At 41.1% G+C, this 20,203-nt stretch overlaps 1 protein-coding gene across 1 annotated transcript in view; it reads right to left on the bottom strand.

Annotated features, from left to right (window-relative positions):
• tbck (TBC1 domain containing kinase) overlaps nucleotides 1–20,203 on the bottom strand; it is a 147,846-nt gene that overhangs the window by 81,156 nt on the left and 46,487 nt on the right. The window contains exons 18-19 of the mRNA XM_048611333.1: nucleotides 5,945–5,981; nucleotides 5,061–5,222 (exon numbers count right to left, since the gene is read on the bottom strand). Coding sequence (XP_048467290.1) covers nucleotides 5,061–5,222; nucleotides 5,945–5,981 — 199 coding nt within the window. The remainder of the gene's footprint in view (nucleotides 1–5,060; nucleotides 5,223–5,944; nucleotides 5,982–20,203) is intronic.

Raw genomic sequence — 20,203 nt, 5'->3', positions numbered from 1 at the left:
CTTTTCTGGGTTTTGTTTTCCCCTAATCCTGGAATACAGTTCCATAAACACCAGCCACTCTTTGCTATTTTGTCCAAATGCCTTTCCTGCTTGTGGTTGCCATGGGAAGTGAATGCTCGCATGCGATGGATGAGATTAATTCTGCACATACATCTACACAAGCACTTTTCAATTGGAATACTACACAGCCAACACAGACAGGATCCTGGACAGATTTATGCTTCCCTCTCTAGCCCAGTATCACTGAATCCAACTGCAGTGTCCCAAGTTGGCATCCAATTCACCACACAACCTGGGATCTGCTTCATCCGTAAGACTGCCCCACAAAGTGCGATGAACTTACTGGGGGGCAGCACTGATTCTTACCAGCGTTTCCGAATGAGAGCTAAAGGTTGTGTAATCACATGGAAGCTTTAGCAATACAAATTTCTATGTGCTTGCCTGGGGGCTGCTGGCGTACTTGAAAATTAAAAGAAAATTGTGCTTAAAACTGTAAATCTGTGTTTCTGGAGGATGTATGGGAGAAGACATTGCTTCCTTTGCTTGATTCCTTATCTAACAGCCTGCTCTTTACCTGTCCTTAAGGAGAACCAGAATATTCACCTAAGCAGCAGCTGCGCCCAACTATAGCCTGAAGCAGGGATTTTAAAAAAAACAGTGTGGATACCACTGTATCAGCAATGCAGATTACACTAATCTATCTCCATTACAGTGAAGGGAATAACACAGTTGCAGTTCATTTCAGTAAACAAGGGTTAGAGTTAATAATTTGCTATTACTATATCTACAACGTAAGCCATAGAGGGAACCTCACACAACAGATACCTACATCTCTTCATGTTGTACACATCCATTACAACTAACGCTTGGCTTTTGGTGCGACCGCAAAAGAGCTTCAATCACATTAAATAAGTTACTGGCTTCTGTGAATCCTTTCCTGAGAAATAAACTGATACTGTACGACAAGAAGAAGACAGGGCTCATATAAAATGTGATAACACACACACACTGGAGTATTAGATACTTTCTATTTGATGTGTTCACAGATGTTATTACAGTCCTCTGGAACAGGTGGGACTTGAACCTGGGGCTCCTCAACCAGAGGTAGAGATAATACCACTACACCACAAGAGACCTGTTTCGGAGTTTTAAAATAAATGCACTTTAAGTGTCCGTCTTTCAAGCATATTTTCTGTTGGTCACAGTCAGGACATGAACCAAGTTGATGACCAAATGAAAGACAAAGTAAATGAACATGATTTTCTTATTTGTTGCAGATCAATAAATTGGTGAATGGAAAGAGCACATTGATCTGCCTTTCACTAAGATATAGATGGTGCCTAATGCATTTATTTTGCTGCGATTGCCTATGGTGATTGATCTTAATTCACTCACAAAATACTTGTTCTGTAATCTGCATTCCCCTTGCTTTGTTAAGCCACTGTGTTGGAGGTGGATTCAAGAACACAAGACAAAGGTATCAGAAGTAGGCCATTGAGCCCATTGAGCCTGCTCCACCATTCAAAGAGACCTTGGCTGATCTGATAATCCTCAAGACAATTTTCTTGCCTTTTTACTGCAACCCTCATTCCCTTACTGACAAAAAAATCTGTCTATCTCAGCCTTGAATGCACTCATGATCCAGAATTCTACAGATTCACAACCTTCTGAGAGAAGAAATTCATCCTTATTCCTGTTTTAAACACGAGACCCCTTTTTTTAAACATGTGACCCCTTTATTCTGAGATTATGCCCTCTAGTCCTAGACTGTCCCACACAGGGAAACAACCTTTTCACATCTATCCTGTCAAGTCCCCCAAGAACCTTGTATGTTTCAATACGGTTGTGTCTCATTCTTTATTCCAATGAGCACAGGCCCGACCTACTCAACCTCTCCCTCTATACCTGATATTAGTCCTGTGAACCTCTCTGGACTGCCTCCAATGCCAGCATATCTTTCCTTAGATAAGGAACAAAAACTGTTCACAGTATTCCAGCAGTGGTCTGACAAGTGCCTTGTATTGTTTTAACAAAACCTCCCCACTTTTATAATGCATTCGCTTTGAAACATGGTACATATCATTCATTTCTGGAATGATTCAGGAATAAAAAGGCCAAATATTTTTATGACACAAAGTTGGTAATAGTGGTGTTTGTGTAGTGTCATCGCCCATCTGTTAAGTTTTCAGATGCCATGTCCTAATAAGCTGGCCTGTCCAGTTGTGCCATCAGTCTGTACATGATTCCAGAGAGAATTCAGGCTTCAGATTTGGTCATCTGTACCCCAAGATAATGTTACTGAAATGTCCAGGAAACATACCAAGTAATTAAGATCTCTTTATTTCCTCGAGCGTCAGAGGTTGAGGGGTAATTTGGTAGAGCTTTATAAAATCATGAGGGGCAAGGATAGAGTGAATAGTCAAGGACTTTTTCCCATGGCAGGGGAGACCAAAACTAGAGGGCACAGGTTTAAGTTGACAGAGGAAAGACTTAAAAGGGACCTTAGCAGCAACTTTTCCATGTAGAAGGTGGTGCGTGTATGGAATGAGCTGCCAGAGGAAGTGGTGGAGGCTGGTACAATTACAACATTTAAAACGAATCTGGATGGATGAGTTGGATCGAAGGGTCTGTTTCCATGCTGCACATTTCTATGACCCTATTTATTCATGGGAGTTTGGCGTCACTGGTTAGATTGACAGTTATTGTCCATCCCCAAATGTCATTAAGAAGGTGGAGATAGTAAGAACTGCAGATGCTGGAGTCAGAGTCAATACAGCGTGGCACTGGAAGAACACTGAAACATCAATTTTCCTGTTCTTCTGATGCTGCCTGACCTGCTGTGTTCCTCCAGTGCCACACTGTATTGACACCATTAAGAACGTGTAGTGAGCTGCTTCTTGATCCTCTGCAGTCCATGTGGTATAGGTATAGGGCCTGCAGTTAAGCAGTGAAGGAACTGTGCAGAACAAGGTTCTGATATTGAGTACAGCACAGAAAGTGCTGTATACAACATGAAATACAAACTAAAATAAAATAAAGAACTGTGGATGCTGAAGATATAAAACAAAAACAGAATTTGCTGGAGAACTGCAGCAGATCTGGCAGCATCTGTGGAGAGAAACCACAGTTAAAGTTCCAAGTCCAGTGATCCTTCAGGACTGAGTCACTGGACCTGAAATATGGTAAGTACAAACATTCATTAACAGGAAAACAAGAATGTTTCTCTTCATGTTCTCATTTATTTGACAACTCTCTGTCAGGAAATGTAATTGTTAGTGATTACTATCACACTGCAAGTTATTCCTATCAACTCCAGAACAGCCTTCCAGCTTGCATTTTCCGTAATATTGAGCTTATCCGAAATTCTGATGCCTGTGTGTCCTTGCTCATACTAAGTCCCAACCACAATCATGCCTGTGCTTATGGATTACTGTCCATATGGGCTTGATTTAAAAATTCTCATCCTTGTTTCCATTCCCTCTGTGGCCTCACTCACCTGTATCTTTGTAACCTTGTCTGGTCCTACAATTTTCAGAAACCTCTGGATTTCCCCAGTTTTGGTCTCTTAGGCGTTGCCAAGTTTCACCGCTCCACCATTGGCAGCCATGCCTTCAGATACTCAGGCACAAGCTCTTGAATTCCCTCCATAAATTATCCACCTCTCTTCTCCTTTAAGACACTAATTAAAACCTCTGACTTTTGATCATCTGACCTAATATCAATTTACATGGGTTGCTATCACAGTTCTTCGACAATGCTTTTGTGAAACACTATGGAATATTTTATAACATCAAAAACACAGCATAAAGGGAAGTGGTTAGTCTCGTCCAGTTCTTCATGTCACATGTTCCAGTCATATTCCCATGTCACCATTCTGGAGTCAAATTCTGGATTCAGAAGCTGATCTCTCATCAAAAATTCATATTTTTTCTACTCACGTAAAAAATTCTTAAAAATGATTCTAAGAATTTGGGCTATTTTGGTTTTCAAGACAAGCTGAATTAAGTAAAATTATGGCTGCCTACTTGTTGCTTTATTTTTCCATTTGATCTTGGAATAAATCGGACTTGCAGCTTGTGACTGAATAATAACAGCTGTTTAGGGAAAATACCAGCAGCCATTCAAGAAATGCAACAGGTAAGCTGTACAAATTCTAGTGTATAACCTGGTGTTATCAGAGGTATACATCATCATTCCTGAGATACAGTACTCCCAGTGACTGTGTGCTTCCAATTACAAGCTCAACCATTACTAGAAGAGCACGTTTGCTCCTGGAAAGTTCAATTTGACATGAAAATGCCTAGTGTTTAAAAAAGGCTTAAATCATAGAATCACTGATTTTAATCCCAAAAGTACATTACAGAGCAGCTAGCAGGACAGAATTCAAACCATTGGAGCCATGTTATTTATACATAACTAATAATGATAATTAAATTGGGAAGGTGACTGTTTCTTCTTAGCATGAATGCCCTACTATTATTAACTGGCACCTATGGGACCAAGAGTGTCTGCCAGTTGATCAAATATTCTGGTTGATCAAGAGGCCCACATAATCAATGTAAAAACACATACTGAGTAATAGAAATGTAATGCAGGGGACATGCACATCACTGTTATACTTTATTTACTGCACAAATCACTTAAATAGTAATGCAACTTTGCCTTGAATAAAACTTAGCAGCAGACAACCTTTTCACTCGCACCTTCAACTGATTACTTGGAGATGGTGACAACACAGTAAACTTCTGGTATTTGAGGTATGTCATTTTTGCTGGGTGTGCTGGTTAAAACAAAGTTTGCTGTATTAGAATTAAAAATTGCTTCAATGACCTTGTATTGTCTCTCTATGGCAATGCAAATAAATTTGAAAAGACCATTGAATTTACAAAGCCATATATTATCTGGATGCCCAGGCATAGTAAATCAATGAAATTAAAGCCACTGGTGCCACATTAAAACTGCAAATCTGATGAAACTCAGTACCTGACAGTACACACGTGCCTATTGAATACTGTTCACTGAACAGCTTTTCCTAGAGACCATTCACTCAATGTTCTTACCTGGTAAGTCTGAAAACAGTAGAATGCATTCATTGAATCCATTGGACAGTAGTCTGTCTCGCAACTGTTGTAGAATGGCTACCCCAATACAGAACGGGAATGAGGAGTTGCCCAAGAGTAATGTGTCCCATAAGTGGAAGATCTTGTGCAAAGGAAACACATCTGTAAATATAGTCACAAAGAAGGACAGATTCAGCACCAAGGCATATATTTAGTGAGGGAACAGGATTGAATTTCTCATTATGCAAAATTTTAGAAAGATTGTTTTTAATAATTGTTCTAACCCTGCATGACACAAAATTGGTTTCTGTAGATTAACACCGACATTTTATCTGTCTGAAATCATTTTTTTTTTTTTTTTTAAATACTTTTCTTTTTGTTGGTTAGGCTTTACTTTCACAACTTATTTTGGAGCTTAATCTGGAAGATAGACAAATTCTATGAGTGGTTGTTGTAGCAATTTGGTTGCTGTAAATTTCAACTGAAAATAGGAGTCCACTTGATCGATGCTCTAAAATCACCAGTCAGAAACATCATCAAAACAAATTCATCACAATAGAAACTATCAGTGTAAGTGTTAGTGGGCACCATTTCTTGTCAAAAAGCTATGCAGAGAAGGTCCATAAAAATACTTCTCATGCAACTATTTCCTGTAAACTGTTTAAATGTTGCGAGCAATAGTTCATGCTGTGATTCCTATTCTGGTTAACTCAAATTTATTAAAGAGGTAAATTGCAGCCTGATTTTGTGAAGACAGTGCATGCTACAGCCATCAATGAGCTGAGATTTCTGTCCTGATATTATGTATATTTATGTTAATTAACACAAACATTTTCAAGGATTTCTCCCCTGAATTTTGACAGGTAAAAATGAGTGCTACTCACGTGTAAACATTGTGAGAAACCATGGAATGGCATAAAGCTTAAAAAATACAAAAAAAAAGCACTATTAGAGCATGGAGATATCATCTATTGCACAGGCAGAGTGATTAATCAATAAGGTTGAGCTTTTGATTGCATACAGCGGTGAATTGCAATTTTAAAATGGTCACTTTTAAAGTAGTTCATGTCCTAGAATGTGACACCATCAAACCTCCAAACTGGAGACACCAGCTCATGCTTTCATGCCTTCTTAAGCACACAATCCAGATTGTTGCTTCAGTGTAACGCAAAAGAGGTGCTACATTGTTGGAAGTGCTGTGCTTTAGATGAGGCATTAAATCCTACCTGCCATAAAAGATCCCACAGCACTACTTAGAGGGTCTAAAGGTTTTCTGGTATGCTAGCCAACATTTCTCCCTCAACTAATATTACTTACAATTGGTCAACCATTTGTTTAATCACATTTCTGTCTCTGGGATCTTGATGAACCCATACTGGATGCTGCATTTGAGCATATGCTAATGTACGTCAGTGACTGTGAAGTTCTTTGGGACCCTCTGAGGACGTAAGAGGTGCTATATACATATTTATTCTCTCTTGTTAGACTTTCCCCTAAGAGTCTAGATTTCCAAGGAAGCTGCTGGACCCTGTGTGCTGCCTGGTCTCAACGTGACTATCTACAATAATAGTCTCAGCATTGCACAATATAAACACGATTCAGAATTCCCAGCCAATCTAAATTATTTCCTGGCAAAAATAGCTGCAAGAAAATAAATTTGTATGGATGCTCCCCTTCTCAGGTTTCTGATGTCCACCATATGTGGGTGCTTGCTGGCACGCAATAGCTGCTACAGAATAGCTGCTACAGTTGCCTACATAAGAAGTCACTGCACTTGAAAAGCAATCTGTTACGTGGAATGCTTCATATGTTTCGGTAACTAAACAAGATGATTCACTGAAACAAACAATAGCTTTAAACCTCTGCTCACAGGCATATGCCAAGTTCAATCTACAGCTAACCATTCAAGAGCCAAGAGTGATTGTCTTTGATTTAGTTCTGTTACTTGATGGCTCCTTTAACCACATCCGCATGAAGGTCTGGCTCCAATAGGGAAAGCATATTCTTTTATGCCGACCGTGAAAGATACACAGCCTGCAGGTACCACATTCATCAAGAAGCTGGATAGTCTTTCATACAATGAAATTCTTCACATTCATTACTACTTCTTCAGGTTTTATGTCCATTTAGACTATAAGACCATAAGATATAGGAGCAAAATGAGGTCATCCAGCCCATCGAGTTTGCTCTGCCGTTCAATCATGGCTGACAAGTTTCACAACCCTATTCTCCTGCCTTCTCCCTGTAACCTTTCATTTGCATCAAGAACCTATGTATCTCTGTCTTAAATAACTTCTGCAACAATAAGGGCCACACAGAGTCACCACCTTCTGGCTGAAGAAATTCTTCTTCATCTCAGTTCTAAATTGTCATCCCTTCACTCTGAGGCTGCGTCCTTGAGTCATTGTCTCTCCTCGTAGTGAAAACATCTTCTCCACATCCACTTTATCCAGGCCTCTCATTATTCTATAGGTTTCAATGAAATCGCCTCATCCTTCTAAACTCCATAAAGTACAGACCCAGATTGCTCAAGGGCTCCTCATATGTGAAGCCCTTCATTCTCGGGGTTGTTACTGTAAACCTCCTCTAGACCCCCTCTAGTGCCAGCACATCTCCCCTTAGATACAGGGTCCAAAACGTTCACAATATTCCAATGCGGTCTGACCACAACCTTATACAGCCCTAGCAGTACATCCCTGCTCTCATATTCTAGCCTTCTTGAAATGAATGCTAACAGTGCATTTGCTTCCTAACTGCCAACTAAACTGGAGACCTTAACTAGGAATCCCGAGTCCCTTTGTGCTTCAGATTTCTTTTCCACCATTTAGAAAATAGTCTTCGCCTCCTTTCTCTCATAATCTGTCCAAGTTCTTCTTTAGAGAATGCAAATTCAAATCCCACCATCATAAAAACAAACTATTCGTGGACCGTGGATATTGCTGGTAAGAGCAGCATTTGTTTCCTGTCTCTATTTGCCCTTGAACGGAGTTGCTTTTTAGGGCATTTCAGAGGATAGTTCAGGGTCAACAAATTGCTTCAGATCTGGAGGCACATGTAGGCCTGACTGAGTAAGGATGGTAATTTTCCTTACCTAAAGGACATTAGAGAACGAGATCATGTTTTATGATAACTGATGATCATTACGGTCATCATAATGGTCAGAAAATCTAACCAATATCTTTTGACATTCAACAGCATTTCCATTGGAGAATTCTCCACTATCACTACAACCTGGGAATTACCAATGACCAGAAATTGAACTGAACTAGCCATATTAATACTTATAGCTACAAGAGCAAGTCAAAGGCTAGGATTCCAGCAGCAAGTATCTCACGTTTTTACTCCCCAAAACCTGTCCACCATTTACAAGCACAAGTCAGGATTGTGGTGTTGCCTGGATGAGTATAACTCCAATAACACTCATGAAGCTTGACACAATCCAGGACAAAATATGGCACTTGATTAACAGCACATCTACTCCCTCCACCGCTGACACACAGTGTATGACTTTCAGGACGCATTGCAGAAATTAACCAACACTCCTGAGGCAGGACCTTCTAAACTCACAACCACTACCATCTAGAAGGATAAGGGCAGCAGAGACAGAGACATGGGAACATCACTACCACCACCAAGTTTCCCTCCAAGCCACTCACCATCCTGACTTGAAAACATATCATTACAGTACAATGTAGGCACAATCGGGTCAAAATCCTGGAGCTCTCTCCCCATTGACATTGTGAGCGCTCCCTACACCAAATGGTTCAAGAAAGCAGCTCACTGCCACCTGATCAAGGGCATCTAAAGATGGGCAATAAATGTTGGCCCAGCCAGTGATGTCCCTATCCCTTGAATAAAGGGAAAAAAAAAACTTTATGGGCACTAGTTTACAATTTTAGGTTTTATACATTGATCTTATAAGATGCTGCAATGGAATTTGAACCCATACCCCCACAGCATTAATCGGAGGCTCTGGATCACCAGTCCAGTAACATTAACACTGTGCCATCATTTCACATGTGATATTTAAGTGGAAAAGTGACCATGAAGCTGTTGGGGTGTCATAAAAACCCAGCTGGTTCAACTAACATCCTTCAGAGAAGGGAACCTAACATCTCAACAGTTTCAGTCTCTCAACAACGTGATTTAATACTGTTGCTGCTCTGAACTCACCCAGTGATTCCTTCTTTTGAGAGAGAATATTATGGGAAACTAGAGCTAGGTGACAAATACCAGCAATACCTGCATCTTCAGACTGAAAAAATTGTCATGTTCCACTGAGTAAACATCAGTTTTCAGCAACAATATGACCATTGTATTTTAGTGCAACTTCCACAAATTGCAATTTTCAGAATCATTGTTTGACTTAAAAATGATGAGCATCTAATTTTATTTTCAAAGCTTACATTAAAAACCCATTTTTCCACAGCTGATGTCTGCAGGATTCTGAAACAGCACAGTAAAGTGCAATGCAGGTTCAACTCAGCAGGAGGGAAAGAAAGTTTTTTCTTTAACTTTTGTACCTGAGTTCAGAGTCTGGAATCCAGATGCTCTGTTGACTCACTGAGGATGTCTGTGGTTGTGGACAGTGAGGAACCATGTACTAGCTTACATAGACACAGAGGCCATTGGAAAATGAATTATTTATAGTGTTCAAGTGGCATTCTTAGATTCAAGTCTTTTCATCATCAGCTGATAAGTCTCCAAAGGAAATTTAATTTTGAGCAGTGACAGGTTTACAGGTATAACAAAGGCACAAGATCCTGCTTACAATTAAGTGACCTCAAAGCACAAAAGTACTGAAGAATTCATGTCACTTTGTACAGATTTTAGGAAACTTGAGAGTTACTTGCACTTTAGACTCATATAGAACATTCAGTACTTTTAACTGTTGGCAGCTTCCTGCTTCAATTTACTTCAATTTGATGGACTGCAATCGACTTCACAAATGCAAACATTTACTACTTTCGATTCAGATCTAAATCTTCAACATTACAGAATGGCTAAAGGCAAGAACAGACAAACAATGTCTCTGGTGGTGTTTTGGCTGCCACATGAAGATAGAATTTCTACGTATACAGAATTTTAATATGACTCGCCCAGATCATTTCACCTGTAATCATTTATTCTGAACTGTCATTCTGGGGTTGAATCCCATAGCCATTTTCCAATGCAACACTGCATTGAAAATTAATCTGGTTTTTGATGGTGAAGATTGAGGAAAGGAAATGAAACTTGCGCTAATTTTTAACGACTCCTTTGGGAGTGATGACGCCTCGAGTAAACGTCTCAGCTTAAAGGCGACACTTACGGTGCAGCACCCCTCAGTACTGCAACCAGCTGTCAGGCTAAACTACAGGCTCAAGTCTTGAGTCTACAATCTGCCATATTAGAAGTAAGACTTTTACCAACTGCCTTTAAAAATTTGGCTACTGAAATGCCCGAGAACAGAGACTGCAGCATATGTCGCCAATGTTGCACTCAAAGCATACACTGGGGGCCTCAAACAGGCATCAGTTCCTCTCCATGCATTTGCACAGGAGCCAAAAGTGGTCTCACAATATGCCCTGGACACTTAACGCTGGAGCCTCTTAACAAAGTGGCTGATCTTTTCCGGTAGATTGAGTGCTCACACAACACCCACCATATTAGATCATGCCTGATGTACAACTGTTAAAGTAGGCTCAGCGCCTGTAGTGTTACATTTTTAAAAGCTATGCCGCCATCTATCAATATAAAGCAGGACTGCATTATCTTCTTCACTTCAAATACAATGTGAGCTTGGTGCTTCTTTCTGGCAATTACTCTTGAATTGACTTTTTTTTGACCAATTGCAAAAATAAACAGAAGACATTATCAGGGACTGGTAGCTCATGAAAAATGCTCCACTGGCTGCAAGACAATCACGAACCAGTCGTTAGTTCTCATGCCGCATAGTTGGAAGGTTATGGGTTCAAAGCCCCATACCAGGAACTTGTGAACATAGAACGGCTGACACTCCAGTGCAGTACTGAGAGCGCGCAGCACTGGTTTTTAAATGAAACCTCAACACTGAGGCCATGCCTGCTCCTTTCTAGTGAACAGAAAGGATCCCAGATGACTTTTGTTTTAAAATGAAGCGTTGGGAGATTAGCCCAGTGTTCTGGATAATATTCATCAACTCATTGTATAACGTAAAAAGAAAACAGGTGATCCGGTTATCATCACACTGTCGTTTGTGGGAGCTTACTCAGTGGTGACATTTCAAAAGCTGTAAAATGCTATGGGATGTCCTGAATAGTGTTGATTCGGAGTCCTCTTTTAAAAACCCTTCACTTGGAGCGACAAGGATTTACTGTGGGTTTTCAATTCACAAACTTTCCTGAAAAAGGTTTCAGAGAAAGACGCATAGAGTCAGACGGCATAACAAAACAGACGCTTCAGCCCAACCAGGCTATGCTGATCATAATCCCAAACTAAACCAGGCCCACCCATGTGCACTTGGCCCTTATCCTTCCAGACGTTTCTTATTCATGTACTTATCCAGATGTCTTTTAAACGTTGCAACTGTACTTGCATCTACCACTTCCTCTGGAAGTTCATTCTGCACACAAACCACTCACTGTGTAAAAAAAAAATTGGCCCTCATGTCCTTTTTAAATCTCTCTCCTCTGACCTTAAAAATATGCCCCCTAGTCTTGAAACCCCCCAACTGAGGGAAAAGACACCTGCCTTTTACATTATCTATACCCCTCATGACTTTATAAACCTCTACAAGGTCACTCCTCAACTTCCTACATTCCCGTGAAAATAGTCCCAGCCTATCCAGCCTTTCCTTGTAACTCAAACCCTTCATTCCCAGCAACATCCTGGTAAACCTTTGCTGAACCCTCTCCAGTTTAATAATATCCTTCTGATAACTGGGTGACCAGAGCTGGACACAGTTTTCCAGATTAAGGCCTCACTAGTCCTGTACAACCTCAACAGGACCTCCCAACTCCTACACGCAAAGGACTGAGCAACGAAGGCAAGCATGCTAAATGCATTCTTAACCACCCTGTCTACCCGAGATGCAAACTTTAAAGAATTATGGACCTGAACCTCTGGGTCTCTGTTCTATAACATTCCCCAAAAGGCCCTACTTGTAATTCTATAAGTCCTGCAAAGGCTATTACACTGGGCAATGTCTCTCTGACTTTGTAGGGATAGGGAGAGAAATGCATCCACAAGCTGCACCACAGCAACTCACCAATGCTCATCAAAACCACCTCCCAAACCTTTGCCCCTATTACTGAGAAGGAAAAGGACTACAGGACACATGAGAACACCACCAAGTGCAACTTCCCCTTCATGGCATGCACCAACCTGACTTGGAACTATATCACCAGACCTTCATTGCTGCTGGTTAGGATCCTGAAACTCGCTTCCTAATAGCACTGTGGCTATACCAACAGCGCATAGGCTGCAGTGGTTTAAGTTAGTGGCTCACGACACTCTTTGCAATGGCAATTAGGTCAGGATAATCAATGCTAGCATAGCCAAGAATGCCCACACTCCATGAATGAATGAATAAATAAAAGTGCCCTGCGTGCCCAAAACATTGTGATTGGTGTCATTGTGGTATGAAGATATATTCAAAATTGATAAGATGATTAATTGCATCTACTGCATACTTTCTAAACAAAGTGCAGTCTTTTAAGATGTCATCAATGATAGTGTGATAATTCATAATATTAAACAGACCAACTGAATGAGTTGAACATCTTGACCTACAGATTTCTTGTGATAGGGTATGACTTAATCATTTTATCAGATTTAATCATTGTATACTATACAATACAGCCAAGTGGCAGTGTATAATAACAGTTTTGTCTTTTACAGAACGCTTTTCATGACCTCAGGATATCGCAAAGCATTTAACAGTCAATGAATTACTTTTGAAGTATGGTCAATACGAAAAAAGATTGAGCACAGCAAGGTTCCATAAACACAACAATGTGATAATGATCAGATAATCTGTTTTTTGTGGCATTAATTGAAGGACAAATATCAGCCACAACATTGGCTATCATTCCCTGCTGTTTTAGAAATGCTGCAATGTGACCGTTTAAGAGTCAGAGCAGATGGGAGCTTGATTTTCCATTCAACGCTAACAGCATTCTCCGTGTGGTGTCAGGCTTCAATATTTTTGTGCTGAAGTCCTGTAGTGAACTTTGAACTCAGAGGCAAGAGTGCCACTGACAATGTCAAAGCTGACACTTTAGTAAGTGGACTCAAATCCACAGCAATGTATACAACTTGGCTGCAGAATGAAGGGTTCTGACAGGTTAAATGACTTTCTTATTTTGCATATGCCCGAGTTCTTGCTATGTGATATCTCAGTGCAAGTGGATGACTGCATTCACATTAAAAATAACTTCACTGAAACGATTAGGAATTGAAATCGTAAACTCGTTTCTACAAACACAAATTGGGATCATTGTATAATTTCAGAAGTCTACCACTGTTCTTTATTTTATTTCATGTTTTAAAATATTTACAATATGGCATATAATCTCCAGCTCAATGTGCACATTTCCCTCTTAGCCAGCCTTACTCAATAAAGTCAGAGACAGTAAGAACGGCAGATGCTGGAGTCAGAGATAACACAACGTGGAGCTGGAGGAACATAGCAGGCCAGGCAGCATCAGAAGAGCAGGAAAGTTGGCGTTTTGGGTTGGGACCCTTCTTCAAAAATGGGGGAGTGGGTAGAGAGCTCAGAAATAAAGAGAGAGAGGAGGGATGGGGCTGGGGAAGGTAGGTGGGATGGTGATAGGAGAGTGCAGGTCGGGGATTGGTCAGTGAGTTGGGAGGGGCGGATAAGTGGGAGAGAAGATGGACAGATTGTGTCAGGTCAAGGAAGCGTCCCAAGATGGGGTGTTCTACTCCCGAACTCCCAGACGTCCTCTTTATTTCAAGCACCGCAACTTGCCCCCTTCGGTGGTCAAAAGTGCTCTCGACCACATCTCTTGCGTTTCCTGCATCTCTGCCCTCACATCCCCTCCCCCAACAAAAATAAAGATAGAATCCCCCATGTCGTCACGTATCACCCCACTAACCTCCGTATCCAACGTATCATTTCCGCCACTTCCACCACCTGCAATCCGACCGCACAACCAAAGATATATTTCCCTTCCTACCCCTACCCGCCTTTCGTAGGGACCACTCTCTCAGGAGACTCCCTCGTCCGCTCCACACTCCCCACTAACCCCACCACCCCTGGCACCTTTCCCTGCAACCGCAGGAAATGCTACACCTGCCCCTTCATTTCCATTCAAGGCACAAAACAAACCTTCCACATTAGGCAGAGGTTCACCTGCACATCCATCTATGTGGTCTACTGCATCTGCTGCTCCCGATGAAGCAGAGGCTCGGAGACCACTTTGTAGAGCACCTGTGCTCTGTTCGCAACAAACCACAACACCTTCCAGTCGCGAACCATTTCAACACCTTCCAGTCGCGAACCATTTCAACACCCCCGCCCACTCCCTGGGCGACATGTCCATCCTGGGCCTCCTTCAGCATCACAATGATGCCACCCGGAAACCGGAGGAGTAGCACCTCAAATTCTGCGTTGGGAGCCTACAGCCCTATGGCCTAAACGTGGATTTTACCAGTTTCAAAATCTCCCCACCCCTGGCCTAATCCCATGACCATCAATCTCTCTCTCATCCCTGCCTCTTTGGCCTGACACAACCTGTCCATCTTCTCTCCCACCTAGCTGACCACTCCCTACCTGCACCCACCTATCTTCCCCAACCCCATCCCTCCTCTCTCGACTTATTTGAGCTCCCTTCCCCCTCCTCATTTCTGAAGAAGGGTCCCAACCCAAAACGTCAACTTTCCTGCTCCTCTGATGCTGCCTGGCCTGCTGTGTTCCTCTAGCTCCACACTGTGTTATCTATTACTCAATAACGTGCTCACATTTCAGAGAATCCCTAATCAAAATTAACAGCATTGACAAAACAGCAAATTCTTACTAACATTTCACTGAAGCCCTATTTAATACAGTGTTATGGAGAAAGGGTGTTATTCATCAGAAAATGACCATATTGGTTTAGGAACACAGCTATCATCTTACCCTTTGCTATGCCTCAGTTACAAATGCAAGAGTAAGTTAGACTGATACAAACGTCATCTCACAGAAAGAGACGACCCTAGGCAACTGGAACCATACTAGCATGAGCAAACATTTTAATAGCAGTAGTTCAAACTTCCCCGATAAAAGATTAGTCTGGTTTAGCTGAAACAGGATTAGTACTTGAGCATCAATTTCAGGACATGCAATGATTTAAATACGATTGGCCATCACAGCAAACACATGAGTGGAACTGGTGGGTGTGCTATTTTCTTCAACTCTGCATTATTTGTACAGAATGCTGTTTACTTACTTAAGAGCTAATAACATTGAAAGTGGGGTTAGGTGTGTGATTTATCACAATGGGTTTCCTGTCTTTGAATTTCATCACGTTTAGTTACCAGACTTAAAGTGGCATTAAATTATCTTTAGCTGCAAGATGAAGTTGGTTAAAATATAAAGTGCACCAGTTGAGCTTCATCATCATTTGGCCCAGTACACACTCTTAAAATGTAAGGTCATGGGTTCAAGGCCTGTTCCAGTACATAAGCTGCCAATCTTGTGCAATAATGAGGAAATTTTACATATGCCATTTATGGTTGAGGTTTTCAAGGAAGTGAAAATCTAGTGAAAATTAGCTTTATTTGTGTGGGGATTGGAACCGATCATTGTGAAAGTGAACATTCCTTCCTTCTGACTTTGCAACCAATGACAGGAAATATACTTGGGTTCAGCATCAACACTGGTCCTATGCAGTTATTATATTAGAATAATGTTACTTAGACATGCCCTCGGAGTCAGCCTTTATTATACCTGCAGTGCTTTTCCACTTCTCACAATGATAAATTCTTATGACGTATTGAGCTCCATGCTTAACAAAACATTCCACCACTTTTCCTGCTCAGACTATCACAATGGTGGAATTACATTCATTATCAATTCGTACAGAGGACTCTCTCCCTACACCTCTGGTACCTACACTTCCTTCAAACATCTCCGGTCTCATTTTCAAATTCCAGATTGTTTACTTCTTTCTCCACAAACCTAGGTTTCTCCCCAAAGAAAGTCTCCCATAACCTTATTTACTTCCTTACACTTGATCCAACGGCCACCCACCACTCAAAATACATCAACTACAAAGAGAACACAAGATTTTCACACCAGTACACAAGCTGATAGAGTCGTAGCGCTGTACAGTATAGAAACAAACCCTTTTGTCCAACTCATCCAAGCCTATCAGATATCCTAAATAAATCTAGTCCCATTTGCCAGCATTTGGCCATTATCCCTATAAACCCTTCCCATTCTTATACCCATCCAGATGCCTTTTAAATGTTTTAATTCTACCAGCCTCCACCACTTCCTCTGGCAGCTCATTCCATACACGCACCACCCTCTGTGTTAAAAAGTTGCCCCTCGGGTCCCTTTTAAATCTTGCCCTTCTTTCTTTGAACCTATGCCCTCTACTTCTAGACTCCTCCACTCCAGGGAAAAGACCTTGGCTATTCACGCTATCCAGGCTCCTCACAATTTTATAAACCTCTATAAAGGTCAACCTCTGATACGGAGGGGAAAATATTTAGCCTCTCCCCATAACTCAAACCCTGTTGCATTGCTTTGGAACTTTGGAAAAATTCAGATCAGGTTATGGAGTTTCATTCACTGCAAGAATCACTGGGCAGTAACTGTTACCATTTTGGTATACCTGTGTGAAATGTGAAATGAGTAAAAGACAAATGAGTATGCCTCTCAACAAATAATGTTGCATCATCCTGCACTCCAACCCATACATTTAGTATTGATATTCAAGGCTAAAACTATGAATATAAAACCTCTCCCGGCCATCCCTACCCTCCCAATAAAAATTCAGCGCAAAAGACTTTTAAGTGAAAACGCCAGGGTAACAATAGAATATTATAAACTATATTATCAAATTTGACCCACAGGGTTTCACTGATAACATTTTTAAGATTGCAACAATGGGACAACTGGTTCCCTACAGGCTATTTCAGAAACATAGCTGTAGTACAAATAAGATGGAGGCTTATAGTAAGTTGATCAATACCGAACCCCTTTTGAAAGATTATATTGACACAGTATTAACTACCTTTGCTGTATTAGATTCCATACTATTTTTTTGAGGGATGGGGAGGGCGGGGAAGGAGGAAATTTTCCTGATCTGTCGAGGCTCGTTAACCTTGTATTTTTGACTTCGGGAACCGCATTCAATACTTAAACTGATTAGTCTTCCTTTATAAAAGCTGGAATAACTGCAGATGTTGATTATCAAAAACAAAAACAGAAACTATTGTAAAAACCCAGCAGGTCTGGCAGCGTCTGTGGAGAGAAATCAGAGAACGAAGAATCAGTTCCGAGGAAGGGTCACTAGACCCGAAATGTAAACTGATTTCTCTTTAAAAGTTATTCCAGCTTTTATAAAGGAAGACTAAGATGATGCCAGACCTGCTCAGTTTTTCCAGCAATTTCTGTTTTTGTTTCAGTCTTCCTCTACATTTTACATGTGTTTCTGCAATCGAATAAGTGACTCATAACCACTCTCAACCTGTTTTTTCCCCTCCAGTCAATACAGTCAGGCTAAATCTATGCTCAGAACTTGAAATTACTTGATGTTGAAATTGGTCTTTGTTGCTCCTTCAGGAAATCAAGATCTTTTAAATAACTTAGTGAAAACACCATAAAAATTACAAATACAGCCTTAAAAGCTGATGAAATATAACACTGAACCTATTCATTTTGTTCAAAATTGTAACAGCTGCACAAAAGGACACACATTCTCTATTCCAATCCAGTTTATCATTATTTTGAGTTTATCCACGTAAACATTTTCTTCCATTCCTGAGCTCATTGTATCATTATGAGACAAATTTCAATTTAATCCTGTTTCCGAGATGCATTTCAGTCTCTTCCAGTTGCATTTAATTCCTTAGCTTTGTGCAACAACATTGGGAAAGATCAACCTCTTGAATAAAAACCGAAAGAACTGCGGATGCTGAAAATCAGGAACAAAAATAGAAGTTGCTGGAAAAGCTCAGCAGGTCTGGCAGCATCTGTGAGGTAAAAAAATCAGAGTTAATATTTCGGGTCTGGTGACCCTTCCTCAGAAAGGGAAGGGTCACCGGACCCGAAACATTAACTCTGATGGGACAACAAGTTATTTGAAATTTAAGAACTTAATCGGCATGAATCTAAAGCTGGGTTTTCAAATGTGGCTTGGGAACCTGGCTCCATTTTGGGCTCCAATCTCTCATGGTGTGCTTTAGACTTAGCCACTGGAAATTTTAAAGAGCTAGGCAAATTAATGGTAGTGGGGTGTACTTTGGTTCCCTCGAAGCTTCGAATGCAGCTTCCAAGCTGGCAAACACAGGACAGGTTCAAGGGGCCAAATGGCCCACGCTTGCTCCGAATTTGTTTGTATGAATTTACGATTGTAACCTCTGCTCAGGTCACGTCTTTCCCACAGCCTAGAGCACTCGTAACCCCGACGACATTTCAGGTCACATCACGATGTATATGTAAACAAAGTGTCTGAGCAAAGGCTAAGCAACTTCTGGCAGAGGAACACAAAAATCACGTCAGACATCTAAAGAGTTCTTCGATCTGATCTATGCTGGCTTCAGTCTGAAATTAATACTTTGGCCGGCTTTGGGAGACTGATGATAGAGGAGACTGCCACCTTCAGCTACAGATAGCGGCTTGTTCCACCCATGTGTCCAAACCAGGGCCAGGAAACTGCTCAGTGGAGAATGACACCACAAGCCACGAAGACCAGGTTCATTACTGTCACCAGCACACACCTCTCTCCCGAACCTAATCTGGGGCCATCAAACTGCTCTCACATGTTGTAGGTCATGTGTCCTGTCTGCTTGTTTAGTTTATACTTATCGAAGATTTTAAAGCAATTTAAAAACTAACAGCTATGAGCTCATCCCCTTTTCTCACCTAATTTTTTTGGACCAAAAGTTTATACCAAACAACCCAGAAGCTGTACCTTCATGAATTAACTCAGATTAGACTGTAGTCACAAAACTTGCAATGAAATCCAGGATAGATTGCTTCAGTCAACCATTTGGATGGAATATCCTGAGGCAATTTGAGATTTAGGCTGGTGGATGTAGATTTAATAGCAGCTTTTATTTACATGGCAATTCGATGAATATTTGTGGGGAAGAAAACTACAGGGATATATGAGGAAAGAGTGGGGATTGAGGACAACTTGCATTGCTTCTCAAAAGAACTGGTGCAGATCTGATGGGCTGAATGGTCTCCTTCTGTGTTGCACTGTTCTGTCATTCCATGATTAAGACAGAAGAAAAGTAAGTACTTGTGCTAACATACTTATTTTCAGAACCTGAGGATATCCCAAAGTGCTTTAATAACAGACAACATACTTTTGAATTGTAGTCATTGTTGAACTGTAAAAAATGTAGCAGCCAATTTACATATAGCAACACATTAATGACCATTTAATCTGCTTGAGTGATATTGATTGAAGGATAAATACAGCTGTGAATCTTTTACATCCATCTGAAATTGAAGATTGGATTTCAGTTGAATATCTGGACAGCGCAGTGGTCAGCACTGCTACCTCATGGTGCCAGGGACCCAGGTTCAATTCCAGCCTCGGGCAACTGTCTGTGTGGAGTTTGCACGTTCTCCCCGTGTCTCTGTGGGTTTCTTCCAGATGCTCCAGTTTCCTCCCACAGTCCAAACATGTGCAGGTTAGGTGGATTGGCCATGCTAAATTGCCTATAGTGTCCAGGGATGTGTAGGCTAGATGGGTTAGCTATGGGAAATGCAGGGTTACAGGCATGGATGTGGGTTTGGGTGGGATGCTTTTCGGAGAGGCAGCGTGGACTGGATGGGCCAAATAGCCTGCTTCCACACTGTAGGGATTCTATGATCTTACCCAAATAGTATCAGCAACTGACAGTGACTGGTGTGGTAGGCAGATTTATGCACTCGAGTCTCTGGAATATACCTTAGACACACTTGGAGACAAGACTGCTGTCATGGAACCAAGGTTGAC

This window comes from Rhincodon typus, chromosome 1, assembly GCF_021869965.1.
Source record: "Rhincodon typus isolate 14 chromosome 1, sRhiTyp1.1, whole genome shotgun sequence".
Lineage (NCBI taxonomy): Eukaryota > Metazoa > Chordata > Chondrichthyes > Orectolobiformes > Rhincodontidae > Rhincodon > Rhincodon typus.
The sequence above is the reverse complement of the archived record's forward strand: the minus strand, read 5'-3'. Positions and strand labels throughout refer to the sequence as shown.